The following is a 15,795-nucleotide window of genomic DNA, read 5'->3' as shown; positions in this document are numbered from 1 at the left end:
TTAACAGAAAGTTGAGTGGAAGGAAAAAGTGTGGAAGAAAAAGATGCACAACCAACCGAGAGAACCGCAGCCTTATGAGGATTGTCAAGCAAAATCGATTCAAGAATTTGGGTGAACTTCACAAGGAATGGACTGAGGCTGGGGTCAAGGCATCAAGAGCCACCACACACAGACGTGTCAAGGAATTTGGCTACAGTTGTCGTATTCCTCTTGTTAAGCCACTCCTGAACCACAGACAACGTCAGAGGTGTCTTACCTGGGCTAAGGAGAAGAAGAACTGGACTGTTGCCCAGTGGTCCAAAGTCCTCTTTTCAGATGAGAGCAAGTTTTGTATTTCATTTGGAAACCAAGGTCCTAGAGTCTGGAGGAAGGGTGGAGAAGCTCATAGCCCAAGTTGCTTGAAGTCCAGTGTTAAGTTTCCACAGTCTGTGATGATTTGGGGTGCAATGTCATCTGCTGGTGTTGGTCCATTGTGTTTTTTGAAAACCAAAGTCACTGCACCCGTTTACCAAGACATTTTGGAGCACTTCATGCTTCCTTCTGCTGACCAGCTTTTTAAAGATGCTGATTTCATTTTCCAGCAGGATTTGGCACCTGCCCACACTGCCAAAAGCACCAAAAGTTGGTTAAATGACACCAATGGTGTTGGTGTGCTTGACTGGCCAGCAAACTCACCAGACCTGAACCCCATAGAGAATCTATGGGGTATTGTCAAGAGGAAAATGAGAAACAAGAGATCAAAAAATGCAGATGAGCTGAAGGCCACTGTCAAAGAAACCTGGGCTTCCATACCGCCTCAGCAGTGCCACAAACTGATCACCTCCATGCCACGCCGAATTGAGGCAGTAATTAAAGCAAAAGGAGCCCCTACCAAGTATTGAGTACATATACAGTCAATGAATATACTTTCCAGAAGGCCAACAATTCACTAAAAATGTTTTTTTTTTATTGGTCTTATGATGTATTCTAATTTTTTGAGATTGGTGGGTTTTTGTTAAATGTGAGCCAAAATCATCACAATTAAAAGAACCAAAGACTTAAACTACTTCAGTCTGTGTGCATTGAATTTATTTAATACACGAGTTTCACAATTTGAGTTGAATTACTGAAATAAATGAACTTTTCCATGACATTCTAATTTATTGAGATGCACCTGTAGATGCAATTATCCTTGTTAGTTGGCTGATGAAGGCTTTTGTTGGCAATTAATTGATAGTCTATGTATTCCATTTTAAGAGTGTAGTCTATCATTAGACCATGGTGATGTAGGCAGAGATCAGTGACGTTGAATGTAGAGATAGAGGTGATGTCATCGAGTGACTGTGGGAGTAAATTTCATAGTTTGTGCCATAACAGCAAAAGATCTACCACCAATGGTAGCGAGTAGGAAACTGGGTATAGTGAGTCAGGCAGAGTCAGAGGAGCTTAGAGTGTGGACTGGGGTGTAAGGATAAAGCAACTCCGAAAGGTGTGGTTGGGTGGGGTTCAAGGCCCGGGTTGGGGTTAGGTTTAAGGTGTAGTCTAGTACTATATTTGATAACAAAAGATAACCCTTTTCCAACAAAAGACTAGGAATGATCCTTGTAAAAAAAATAAAAATAATAAAAACACCAGAAATTATATAAAAAACACCACAACTTCTGTTAACCACATATTGTACCTACTTTTTATTAGAAAATAGTCAGACATAAAGCATGGGAACTTTCTCCTTTACGTGTGAGGAAATTTTCAGAACAAGTACAGTTGCCCTCTAGCATTTCAGAACCGGGGCGTTCAAGACTCTGATGTCATCACCACAATGAACATGCACAAAAGGTTACAGTGTGTGTGGGGGAGCAGAGACCTCTGCACTGAAATACTGTAGGCTGTCAGGATGTGACATGATGTTTGATGCTATAATTTAATGCCATCAGAATTCCTCTTCATCATATTACTTCAGATTCTTCAGAATTTCCAGCTGTGAAAAACCAGGCTTTTAAAATTCTTGTAAATGATTTCACAGGGTCTTTTGTGATGTCTGACCTTCAGAACAGTCTTTCTCAATATCAATAATCACATTTGAGGTGAAAATAAGGAGCACACACACTTACCAAACAAACATGCAACAAAAATCTTTGAAAGTATAAATTCTGTTAATATGGTGCAAAATAATATGATTGTGAAGAAAACACACAAAAATATCAGTTAAAAGCCATGATATCCCTTAAACAAAAACACAATAACAGGTCTATGGCACCTTCTCCTTGATTATGTAAACTTACTTTTTTCAATCAAACATGTTGTAGCTTACGTTAATCAACTGTAAATGTAACATATTCCTATTAACAAACACCTAAAGATTAAAAAACAAACTACTCTGTATAGTAGATTATGCTGCAGATATGCACCCAATCTAAGTCAGATGTGGGATATTCTTACTGTACTTTATATCTCTGACATCTGACCATACAGGCTAGGATGAATCATCTATGTTGAGATTCATGCCAATACATTTAACATGTCAACACAAACTGTTGCTAGCCAATTATTAACCGAAAGAATAAGTTGAAGTTATGTAAGTTCAACACTTATCAAGTAAATCAATAATAATAATAATAATAATAATACATAACACTTACAAATCCAAATGGTTTGCATTTACTTAAAAAGCTTTTGTCCAATTTACTTGAATTTCTTTAGTTCATACAACTGAACTGTGGCTTGTTGGACCTACTCAACACTGTTGTGTGTAACCAATTGACACTGCTTTAAGTAAATCCAAAAGTTTATTTATTTGAACATACGCACGGACTGTACGCATGACGAAATTTACGTCATGACGTAGAGACTTAGTGGCTCGCAAACAACCAAAGTATTCTTTGGCCTGTAGAGTCTGATGCTCTTAAGATGACATAATATTCTGTAGCAACATTAATGTTAGCTTTGCAGATGTTTGATTGACAACAAATTCTCCTAAACCAAATGTGGATCATAAACGATGCTAGGCATTTGTTTTGTAGTTGCATGATAATTAACAGATATGATAATTTACTTTTTGCTAAAATGTAGGGCTGTTGATTTATCATGTTAATCTTTTAACGTTATATTTTATATAATTAAATTCATACTAAATACATTTTTATTTATTTAAAAATTCATTAAATAGTCATGCCTCCTGACCCGTACGTAAATTCCGTAATTCAAGCTAAAGTACATTTGCGTTTTAACGAGCCATGTCAGTAGGGGGCAGTCAGTGCGCCTCAAACCTCACAAGCAGCGCAGCCACAGAATAAGAGCCGGTCTGGACAAAGCACAACAGAATGCAGGGATTTTGAGATGCGATTTTCATAGTTTCAACTAATGCTCCAATAAGTACTCCAAAAGCATCTGTCTGACATACACTGGCGGCAAAATGTTTGGAATAATATACAGATTTTGCTCTTATGGAAAGAAATTGGTACTTTTATTCACCAAAGTGGCATACAACTGATCACAATGTATAGTCAGGATATTAATAACGTGAAAAATTACTATTACTGTGTATATCTACATACACCAACAATATAATTAAAAAAAGATAGAATGTAAGAACCTGTCCTGTGAGAAAAGGACAGACGAACTCAATTGCAAAATGGATTGCTGTCAACTGTAGGCTTATGTTCAATGATAAGTTTATAATTATTTGAATATTAAATATTTATAATTTTTTTTAATTATTATGCATTATCTTGAATCATCTTTAATTGGGGTCCTTTGTCAGCAAATATTGATACATGCAATTAACTGGCATTAATTTGATTAATCAATCGGAATTTCATATCATTCGATTAAAATTTTCATTCGAATGACAGCCCTACTAAAATTGTATTATCATGTAATGTAGAAACCTTTGATGCATTAATGCATTTATTTGCTTAAAAGTGAACGTTTATCATTAACGGTGCGCCTGTATGTTCGCATTACATCTTATGCCCGCAACTAGGTAAAAATTTGACTAATGGATTTCCGTAAGAGTTTCCAAGTTGGCTGTCCAATTATATTGCACTTTTCTAGGTCAGAATTTGAAAATTTGGACTTTCTGAATTGGATGGAACACAGCATTAGACGTCGTCCTGGGCTACAAACTAATTCAACAGGAAATCGCTGCTTACATTGTTAGTCTAAAAAGCCTAATCTGTGCCCACAAGCTGGTTTACACATTCCTTGTTTCTACACTTCAAAGACCAAACAACACGTTTAAGCTATAATAAAGCAGACAGCACTGTGTTAGTTACATGATCACTGTTGTTTACAGTTCTCTTTCTTGTCTTTGGCTTTGTGGCGTCCTGCTTTGTCACTCTGTCTTTTAGTTGGTGGTACAAAGGTGGGCTCTGGTAAATAGTCATAAAAGATACTGTGCGGGTTACGGGGGGCCAAACACAGACCTGTGCAGGAAACAGGAAATGCTGCTGTTATAATTACAGTTATTGATGTTTCCTATTATACAACTGTGTGTTTGTACCTGATGGAGGGTTGGTGGAAATATGGCTCTCGTGCTTTCTAGCCTTAAAGGTTGGGTCCAGTTCTTCCGCAATGTTGTGTATGTGTTGCGTTCGGCTGAAAAGTGATAAACTATATTATGTTTCTTATGAACTTATTTCAACACATATCTTAGCACCTTGTTTAAGGGAATGTGTGACTCACAGTGCAGTGCATGACGGGCTTGGTAGATGGCTTTCTATGGAGTAGTCTTCTTCAACAGGTGAGTGCAGTCCTTCTGAGTTCAGCCTCTCTCTCAACATCTGCAGTGCCTAAAATTGCAGAGAAAAAGTGTAACAATTTGCTAATCCATTCACACCTAAAGTGAAACAAAAAAGCAACCCAGTCAATCATGTTGCTTTAATGCAAGATAAAAACCCATGTGACCCAATACAGATATTGCTTCTTTAATGTAAAATACAACACAATACAACACACACACCTTCACTTGATTGAAAGCAAAGTTGCCTTAAAGCACCAGACAGTAAAGATATAACTTGCTGTAATGCAAAATAAAATCTATACTCCTATCCAAATTTAAAGTGCAGTCAACTACAATAAAGCCATTTGTAGGTTGACCTCCTGAAGAGAAGAAACACTGTGTCACTTTCAATATGTCAACTTCTAGCTCAATCAATCAAAGTTTGGGGTGAGACTCTCTGTTCAACCAACAGAAGACTGTTTGGGAAACCTGTTTGGAAACAGGTTATTATTTTTTGCAATTCCGTTTGGTAAAGATTGACACACTGTGTTTTAAGGAGGCAGCAATTCAGACCTTTCTGGTTGTGGTATTGCCTTCATCTCTTGGTTCACTCGGCCTCGCCTGGATCTCAAGTTCTTGTGGCCTATTGCTTATTCTACGATGATGTTGCATGCATCGGGCAATCTCCTGACAAACACATATACAGCTGAGTTAGTATTTGTCCCCCAGAGTTCTCTGGAGCAATTTCACTCCTGATACTTTGAAATTTGGGAATCAAACAGGTGTTTAAACTATTGAGCCATAGAGAACATCGGGGGTAAATTTCAATTGCATAAATATGGTGGTTCTGTAATTTATGTCTTAAAGTGAATGTGATAAACCCACACTTGCATACATGAAGGAAAGAGTCATCTATCTATATAATGAAGGTAGATTTTAACTCCAAATGTCAGATTGGGGCAGGTTTTTTTTTAATTATAGCTGTTGAAATAAACATGTTAACGCATGCAATTAATTTAAATGTTTAATGTGTTAATTTTTCTTTAATGCGATTAATGCATTTACCAATTTTTTACATCAGATTCAGACATTTCATTCAACTCTGTGTGAGTTGTAAACACTGGCTGGAATAGGGCGGAACCTTTGCAATGTGTCATGGGACATTACAATGATGCACACACCACAAATAAACACACAACAGTGATTCCGAGTCAATGAACAAGTGATAACCTTAATTGTTTTTAGTACAAAACAAACCCAGATGGGACTTGTGATAAGCTGCATTCACAGTGAAGCTTTAGCGTTTCTCCAGGCATCGCGTTGTGCTTCAGTCTTACCGGACAATTCAGATGAAATATCATTACATGGACCACGCCAGCACTAAAAGCTGTGGAGTTCAAAGCGGCACAAGTCATGTAAATGCGGCTTCACGATTGCTGTAGCACAGTGGATATTTTGGAGGATGAGGTTTTAAATGATTAGCCTAATGTTACTTCAATTAGTGCTATTTTAGTGCATTTCTATCTTTATACTGTGGAATGCTTTGTTTGGAAAATGATAATAAAACACTATGTTACAGATTTCTTTCTTAAAAAAATGAAATAAATGCATTTTTACAGAAAAAAATACAGTGGCAAGAAAAACTGTGTACCCTTTGGAATTAGCTGCACTAATAGGTCATAAAATGTGATCTTATCTTCATAAGATATACATCCCCCATATACATCATGATGGCCACCTCGGTGTGGAGCGCTCCTATTGTTTTGTTGTTTTTGTTTGTTTGTCCTGTGTTTAGTAATCTTTTTCCAGTCAGTTTTACCAGAGACGAACTGCTGAACATTCAACAGCACATACCAGTCAATCTTTTCCCGGATTTTGAATATTCAGACATTTTGCTGGACATTTTAGTTGGAGGCGCGGCTGTGTTGTTTGGGAGACGCAGGCGAGGGAGACGACCAGGCGCGCTGGTCAAGCTCCGTTGGCACGGATTTCGAACAGCGCTGCCGAGCATTCATCTTGCGAATCTCCGCTCTCTCCCTAACAAAATGGACGAACTACATCTCATCCACACAAACAAGGACTTTTCAACCTCTGCTGCCTTGTGCTTCACAGAAACCTGGCTGAGTGAAGCCATTCTGGACAGCGCGTTACATCTGCTGGGCTTTCAGCTGTTCAGAGCGGATCGCATCGCGGAGTTAACGGGGAAAATGTGAGGTGGTGGAACATGCTTTTACATCAATGAAAGTTGGTGTACAGATGTAACAACGTTAAAGAAGATGTGCTGTTCTAATTTGGAAGCGCTCTTTATTAACTGTAAGCCTTTCTACTCGCCGCAGGAGTTTTCCTCGTTTATTCTGGTGAGTGTGTATATTGCGCCAAACGCGTGTTTGAATGTCGCGCTGCAACAGCTGGCTGATCAAATCACAGACATGGAACAACAATACCCGGACTCAGTTATTATTATTCTTGGGTATTTTAACAAAGCAAACCTCACACGTGAACTGCCCAAATACAAACAGCACATTACATGTCCAACCAGAGACAGAAATATACTGGATCACTGCTACACAACAATAAAGGATGTATATCGCTCAGTCCCAAAGCTGCTCTAGGGACAATCTGATCACTGTCTGGTTCATCTTCTTCCAACCTACAGACAGAAATTAAAATCTGCTAAGCCTGTAGTAAGGACTGTAAAGAGATGGACCGATGAAGCAGAGCTGGAACTACAAGCCTGCATTGACTGCACTGATTGGAGTGTTTTTGAAGCTGCAGACACCAATCTGGACAATCTCACAGATACTGTAACATCATATATTAGTTTCTGTGAGGACATGTGCATTCCTACTAGGACTTATTTAACATTTAACAATGACAAACCATGGTTTACAGCATAACTCAGGCAGCTTCATCAGGCCAAAGAGGATGCTTACAGAGTTGGGGATAAAGTCTTGTACAATCAGGCCAGGAACACACTGAATAAGGGAATCAGAGTGGCTAAAAGAAGATACTTTTCAATATTTATCTATTTTTTTATTCAATTTAAATTATTTTTTAAAAGTCTTGTTGCTGTTTTTGTATTGTTGTACACTGGAAGCTCCTGTCACCAAGACAAATTCCTTGTATGTGTAAGTATACTTGGCAATAAAGCTCATTCTGATTCTCTGATTCTGATAAAAGTCACAAGTACAGTGCTGTGAAAAAGTATTTGCCCCTGGTTTCTTCTGTTTTTTTTATGTATATCTCATTCTAAACTGTTTCAAAAATTCAAACAAAATCTAACATAAAACAAAGGCAATCTGAGTAAACACAAAATACAGCTTATAATTGATAATGTTATTTATTGAAGCAAAAAGTTATCCAATACCAACTGGGCCAGTGTGAAAAAGTATTAGACCCCTTAGTTACTAAATCCCCAAATCTATGAAACTACATTCATAATGGGGTTCAGCTGGACTAGACACACCCAGGCCTGAAAACGTCCAGCCTTGTTCAATCAAATCAACACATAAATATAACTTTTTCAGCAGCATGAAGTTGGCTAGTGTAGCACACTATGCCAAGGTCAAAAGAAATTCCAGAAATGATGAGGAAAAAGGTGACTGAAATACATCAGTCTGGGAAGGTTTACAAAGCTATTTCAAAGGCTCTGGGACTCCAAAGGACCACTGTGAGAGCCATTATCTCCAAATGGAGAAAACTTGGCACAGTAGTGAACCTTCCCAGAAGTGGACGACCTCCCATAATTCCCAAAAAAAGAGCACAGCGACGACTCATCCAGGAAGTCACAAAAAAGCCAAGGACAACATCCAAGGAACTGCAGGCCTCTCTCGCATCAATAAAGGTCAATGTTCATGACTGTATCAGAAAGACATTGGTCAAAAATGCCATCCATGAAAGAGTGGTGAGGTGAAAAACACTGCTAACCCAGAAGAACATTAAGCCTGTCTGAATTTTGCCAAAACACACCTTGATGATCCTCAAACCTTTTAAGAGAATGTTCTGTGGACTGATGAGTCGAACGTGGAACTGTTTGGAAGATAGGGGTCCCGTTACATCTGGCGTAAATCAAACACAAAGTTCCATCCTCTGAATGGCTCAAAAGAAGCTAAATTAAAGGTTTGGAGTGGCCTAGTCAAAGTCCTGACTTGAACCCAATTGAGATGCTGTGGCGGGCAGTTCATGCTCGAAAACCCACCAATGTGGTTGAACTAAAGCAGTTCTGCAAAGAGATGGTCAAAATTCCACCACAGCATTGTGAAAGACTGATCTCCAGTTATCGGAAGCAATGTTATGGATTGTCAGCCCTCATTCCCAAATGAACATATAGAATCTGCAATGACACCTACAATTTGCTCCAAGGTAAATTAAAGCTAATAACTGAATGTTAATTAATTTATGTATTGATTCAAGTCATAATAAAAGCGATATAACAGCGAAATAAACAGTTCACAGGATCAAAATGAGCGTTATGAGACGTTATAAACAGCTCTGTTCACTTATGCTAACGTTATTGGATGTGTAATCACTATTAAAAAAGTTTTTCATTGTTTCAAGTTACTGTAATAATTGTTTGCCTTGATTCTGATTCAGTCTCCACCTTTTTAATCAAATTACTGTGTAATTTAACAATTTATTTTACAAAAAAACCTCAGGTAAATATGCATTACAATGTCACTCGTCATACCAGGTCACATAAAAATATTATCCGTTCCGTTTATGAGAATATTTTACCAAAAAACGCGTCCTTCACGGCAATCTCCCATTTATTCCAATGGGGAATTCTGCAGAGCTTGTTACAGCGAGGAATTGTAACCAAGGGGGTCGGAGCTTAGCGAAGGGTAAATTGGATGCCAGGTTTGCCAACTCCTGTCCCTAATTAGCTTTTGTTGACGTCATTAGCAGAGGGGTTCACATACTTTTTCCAACCAAAACTGTGAATGTTTGAATGATGTATTCAATATGTACTAGCACAATACTATAATTTGAGTGTTATTAGTTAAAAATGTGTGTTTGTTCATTATTGTAACTTAAATGAAGATCAAACCAGATTTTAAGACAAATTTGTACATAAATGCAGGTATATCCAAAGTGTTCACATACTTTTTCTTGACACTGTATACATGGAGTCAAATTTCAGCACTTTCAAAATCTGTGCTTAATCACAATTAAATATTATGATCGATTTACAGCACTATTTTTTATATGTTGCGATTTTATACAAACTATTAATTACTATTTCTGATGGCCAAAACAATGGTTCGATCTTTATGTATGTTACATTTTACATTTATGCCATTTTGTGCTTCATAATTGATCTACTGTTTAAATTTTGCTTTAGCTCTGGTCTCTCCTTTAATTCACTATTTCATGAAAATATGAAACTGTCTCTAAATGTATATTCAACCGTCTGTTATGCCATCTACAGTTTATATTGTAATCTTAGCGATTTTGATGATTTTTGTACCTCATCTTGGGCTACTTGTGCTGTTATGAAATCCACATCTGATCCAGAGCTCCGAGACAACTGCTGAACAAATGACAAAAAAAAGACTTGAAAAAATGAATTAATTGTGCGTGTTTGTACTCCGGAAATATGGTCAACTGTATATACTCGACCTCTCTGTTAGGCAGCATATCCTCTTCCTCTTGTAGTCTTCGGGCCAGTTCAGCATCTTGAAGCACCTGTTCCCAAACTCCCAACCCTGAAACAGCGAAAGAGAGACAGACAAGAAACTTAAAGGGATAGTTCACCCAGAAATTATAATTACTTACTCACCCTCATGTTCTTCCAAACCTGTATGACTTTCTTTCTTCAGTTGAGCACACAATATGTTAGGCAAAATGTTAGCCTCAGTCACCATTCACTTTCTTTGTATGGAAAAAAAGATGCACTTGACTGAGGCTGTCACCCCCCCCACACAGATTTGGGGCGACATGAGGGTGAATAAATGATGACAGAATTTATTGTTTGTGGGTGAACGATCCCTTTAGAAAAGCATGTCCGTTTGTGAAGCAGTTTTTCCCTTCAAAAAACAAAATCAAAGCATATTTTCAATACTTAAATGCTTTTTTGTCATTTTAGATTTCCAGATGAGAAATATAAACAAAATGCATCATCAGATACCTTCGCACAGTGGAGAGATGCAGTTATCGCCATGGTAACCAGCAGCAGCCCTCTGCTGTCTCATCTCCATTTCTTCTTCTTCCTGTAACTGTTTAGCTATTTCCTGTTAAGAAAGACAGTTTTTTTTCTCACACACACTTGATAATAAAAACGACAGGCTCTTACAGTGTTCTTTTGGTCAGTAGTAGCAACCATAACAATTAAGAAACACAAGAACAACACTGCAATAATGATTACGACCAAAGCTGAGCCGTGAAACTCTGTGGCACAATCTGATCTGTTCTTTGAGCTTGTTATCTGTTAACCAATGGGCTCACACTTACACTTTATTAGGAACACCTGTACACCTATTTTCACGTGATTATCTAATCAGCTAGTCATGAGGCAGCAGTGCAATGCATAAAATCATGCAGATACGGGTCAGGAGCTTCAGTTAATGTTCACAACAACCATCAGAATGGGGAAAAATGTGATCTCAGTAATTTCATAATTTCAATTTTTGGTGCCAGATGGGCTGGTTTGAGTATTTCTGTAATTGCTGATCTCCTGGGATTTTCACACACAACAGTATTTAGAGTTTACTCAGAATGGTGCCAAAAACAAAAAACAGTGAGCGGCAGTTCTGTGGACAAAAACGCCTTGTTTATGAGAGAGGTCAACGGAGAATGGCCAGACTGGATCGAGCTGAAAGAAAGGCTACAGTAACTCGGATAACCCCTCTGTATAATTGTAGTGAGCAGAATAGCATCTCAGAATGGACAACACATCGAAAATTTAAGTGGATGGGCTACAACAGCAGAAGACCACGTTGGGCACTTTATTAGGACCATTGTGTTCCTAATAAAGTGCTCAGTGAGTGTATGTGACATGTTAAGCCAATCGGCTCCCATTTGACATGTAATCAGGTAGCCAATCAACTTGCGTCTTCTCTTTGTGTAACAGTTAAACTGTTTTGCAGAAAATTCAGTTTCACTGCAGCACGCTGCGATAATTTTTTCTATGGAACCCACCTCCACTCCAGCAGCACTTGTCTAAATCTGATACATGGGGGTTGTTTGTAATGTCTACATGTGCAGCAGCATGTCATACATGCTAGATGCAGCATGCCATGCAGATGTAGTCTGCCAAGACCTATCTTTCAACATGTCATACCCACATTAATATGCTAAATCTTTCAGAGAGTTGTCATGACTGAAATGAGCATAATGATTGGCTATCACAAAACTAGTTGTTTTGTTAATGTCAACATGCGCCAGCATTCTGTAATGTGACATTGGAGCGGGACTTGATTTTTATTCATAAAGAATTGGATGGTGAAAAGTTGTCTCTATGTGAGAGGTGGTTGGAAGGGAGGGATTGAAAATGTCAATGTCAGCAAAAAAGAAAACGGTTTTAGAGATGGAGCAAGTTATTACATTTTCATGAAAGATTATGAAGAAAACCCTTTCTTTTTCTTTGGAGTGACAGTTCACAATAAGACCAGGAGCACGTATTTAGAAAGTCAATTTTACTTTTATGTTGACTTCATGTTTTAAAGTACCTCATGAGGCTCACCAAAGGCCAAACTAAACACATCTCTAATGCATAGGGTTAGAGAGAGGTGTTAAGCTAAATAACACCTCTATTTAAACCACACACATCTTTTAAATTTAAGTTCAGCCGACAGAGTTGTTGTAGTGGGCAGTGAAATTTCCATCACGGAGTAACTCAAACAAAAGCACATCATTTAACACAGCGTTAAAAACCACCTCAACACCCACAGGAGCGCATCCAAGCCAGACCAGCGGAAAGTACAGCTCACACACTCACACACACTCTATGTGTGTGGCGCCCACAGAGAGCGTTCTCAGATACAGTTCTGAGATCTGCTGCCTGATTCTACAAACATCATTTACACTGACATCACGGAACATTACCACAAGAGCAATGTAGATCTTAAGTGTTTATTATGATGCCGTCACTTTGGGTGAGAACTGTGATTGGTTGATCGTGTCTGATTATGGTTTCCCTAACAAAAAAATTAATTGAGCAAGGCAACCATAGTTTCAAAATATCATAGTAAGATATCATTATTAGTACTGTCAAATTGTAATAAATTCAAACAGTTTCAAATCTTACGGACATTTTGTTTAAAGTCAACATGAGATTGAAATTCTCACAAAATATCCTGGTCATATATATACCCAAATCAATTAAAAAAAATATGAAATTATATTCTGCGTAAAAGCAACAAAGCCAACGTTTATGACCATTAAGCTTTTTTGTATTGTGACATTATTTTCAGGAACCTAAATTCTCATAACTGTAACGTATCCGGGATGTTCTACTTTTACCATTCACATTGTTTTCATTTATTATTCTCATTACCGTAAAACAGTCGTTGTTTTACTGTATTACAGTATAATAGATGCTGTTATTAATTTTTTTAAATTATTATTATATAAAAAATTAATTAAAAAAATGCAAGGCTGTACCAAGGGAGTTCTACTATGATGTATGAAGTATGAATACTTCACAATTCAAATAATCTACCTTTTTTTTTTTCCCCCATGTTGCTGTAATAAGAATATCATAATGACCATATTTTTTCATACTGCAATAATGAAATTTGGCCTGTAAAATGTCCGTAACTGTCATGAAAATACCGTCAGAATATAAAAAAAATCTTAAAAGCCTAATTTTCTATATGCAAAATATATATATATATATATATATATATATATATATATATATATATATATATATATTTTTTTTTTTTTTTTGTTTTTGCTTCTTTTGATTTTGGAATAAAATAGAACCATTTTCTTGAGAGTTTTTGTGGGAAGTTTTTGGTCTTATTGTTAACTATTCATCAGTGCATGTTATTATCAAGAAAATGTTTCTGTTCATAATCCTTCATGAAAATGTAATAACTTGCTTGCTTGTCCTCTAATGCGGCTCTTTATTTTCGGCTGATGTCACCAAGCCCTCTTATTTTTCAACCCTTCTCGATCAATTCCCGATGGATAAAATCAAATCCTGCCCTGCATTTATTTCTTGTTAAATATCCTGTTTCACTCAGAAAAACGGCACTTATTGAAGTAAAAGGGGTCGCGAATGCCATTTCATATTCACGTTAATTTAATAAACAAATATTTATAAGGCAGTGGCGGCTACTTCAAAGTTATGACAGTTTTATTGTTGTAATAATAACTCTAGTAACTGTAGTATTTTTGAAGGTTACAAAGTAAAAATTATTTAGCACTTAGCTGTATTATATGGGTCTGAATTTGGAATACTTTTCTTAAGTGAGCTGAACTGGAATATGATTTATGCTCCCAAAATTGCCCCCAAAAATTACCATTAAGCACACAATAAGTACTTCATCCATCCACTAGAGGACAGTAATGTAAAAAGAAGGATTGTGCATTACCATCACACTATTAATTCAGCCTAAAATTAAAATGAAGTCATCTTTTAATTACTCTCATGTCATTCCAAACCTGTATGACTCTCTTTCTTCCGAGAAACACAAAAGGAGATGTTAGGCAGAATGTCTCAGGAGCTCTTTTCAATACAATGAAAGTGAAGGAGGATGGACGCTGTGGAACTCCAAAAGTGACAGAAAAGCACCATAAAAGTAGTCGATACTGCTTGAGCACTATATTATGAGTCTTCTGAAGTCATATGATCACTTTAGTGTGAGAATTTACTGAAAAATTTCCCCTCTGGTGTGGAAGGATGTATATATAAATTAGTGAAAGTTGACAAACATATAATTCATGAGTTAACTATTCCTTAAATAAGATGTGTTTGATAACTGACCCATAAAGATGGGCTCTACCTTTAATCGCCATCTGAGTAAATTGTATCAGTGTGCTCTGAGGATGTCTGGACGTTCACCGAAGGTTAACAAAGCAATTTATCAACTGTAAAGCACATACTGTACTTCTTGTAAATAAACAAATACATTAGTGATAAATAAGCTAATTAAAGCACGCATAGTTAAGTTGCAGCAATCAACATGCCCTCTTCTGGTGACTCAGCACCACGGTGAGGTATTTACCATTGTGCGGCACCATGGTGAAAGAGTTTCCATGCTGGTGCAGGGCCCGATGGACCCACCCTCAGTGTGACTGCAGTGACAGAGGCCGGGAGGACTTAAGAAAGAATGTGTGTATAACACTCCAGAACACTTAGGGTGCTTTCACACTTGGTTTGATTGCTTGGACCGAACCAGAGTTCGTTTTCTCCCCCCTCCCCCTGCCCCCGCTAGTCTCTGTTCGCATCATATATTTTGGGTCCGAACCGCAGTCCGATTACGTCATCAACATGAGTACAAGCAGCAGCTGTTTACCACTCTATCTAGATAACAACTCGAGAAGATGTCACTGTGTTAAGTGAAGTAATAAAGTTTGTCTCTTTGGATTTACCACGAAAACTGTCTCCCGCAGATGCACTGAATGTGCAAAGATGACATGAATATAGCGTTTGTCTGCTGTGAGCCCATCAATTCATTGCAAGTGATGTGAAGAATGTGAGCTGCTCTCTGAAGGCGGTGTATTTGGACACAAGCAGGTGTGAGAAATGCACTATACCATAATAATTGCGATTGGGAACCTGCAAAGACAAATTATACGTCATCACAAGTGGTTCACTTCCATGATTTGGTACGATTGTGTTCACATCAGCAGTGAAACGTACTGGAGTTCACATGAACCATACCCCAGACCACCTTTTTAAGCGGATACAGGTGCATTTCGCGGGAGCACACCCGAGTTCGGAAAACAGTGTTCACATTATCCAAACGAACCGAAATTTGACGTCATTCGACCCCGGGTGCGCACCAAAAGTGCTAATGTGAAAGCACCCTTATATTCCAACAGCCACAAATTCACGATCGTGTAATGAGGGCCTCTCTTTGCCATTCAAACAAATCTAAGACATTTTATTTTTCATTTACTCAATCATACTCAGGTCAATGATGTGA

At 37.7% G+C, this 15,795-nt stretch overlaps 1 protein-coding gene across 7 annotated transcripts in view; it reads right to left on the bottom strand.

Annotated features, from left to right (window-relative positions):
- Window positions 1-1,652: 1,652 nt before the first annotated feature.
- The window catches only part of LOC127427901 (coiled-coil domain-containing protein 50-like), a 35,991-nt gene continuing 21,848 nt past the window's right edge, over window positions 1,653-15,795 (bottom strand). For 4 of the 7 annotated variants that reach the window (XM_051675827.1, XM_051675829.1, XM_051675825.1 and 1 more), the window contains 7 exons: window positions 10,827-10,929; window positions 10,319-10,404; window positions 10,167-10,229; window positions 5,273-5,386; window positions 4,663-4,769; window positions 4,481-4,575; window positions 1,653-4,403 (listed from right to left, as the gene is read on the bottom strand). In XM_051675827.1, the coding sequence (XP_051531787.1) occupies window positions 4,258-4,403; window positions 4,481-4,575; window positions 4,663-4,769; window positions 5,273-5,386; window positions 10,167-10,229; window positions 10,319-10,404; window positions 10,827-10,929 (714 nt within the window). In that variant the 3' untranslated portion in view covers window positions 1,653-4,257. The remainder of the gene's footprint in view (window positions 4,404-4,480; window positions 4,576-4,662; window positions 4,770-5,272; window positions 5,387-10,166; window positions 10,230-10,318; window positions 10,405-10,826; window positions 10,930-15,795) is intronic. The other 3 variants (XM_051675826.1, XM_051675830.1, XM_051675831.1) reach the window with 3 other exon arrangements.

This window comes from Myxocyprinus asiaticus, chromosome 37 (genome assembly GCF_019703515.2).
Source record: "Myxocyprinus asiaticus isolate MX2 ecotype Aquarium Trade chromosome 37, UBuf_Myxa_2, whole genome shotgun sequence".
Taxonomy (NCBI): domain Eukaryota; kingdom Metazoa; phylum Chordata; class Actinopteri; order Cypriniformes; family Catostomidae; genus Myxocyprinus; species Myxocyprinus asiaticus.
This window is presented reverse-complemented; position numbering and strand designations above follow the sequence as displayed.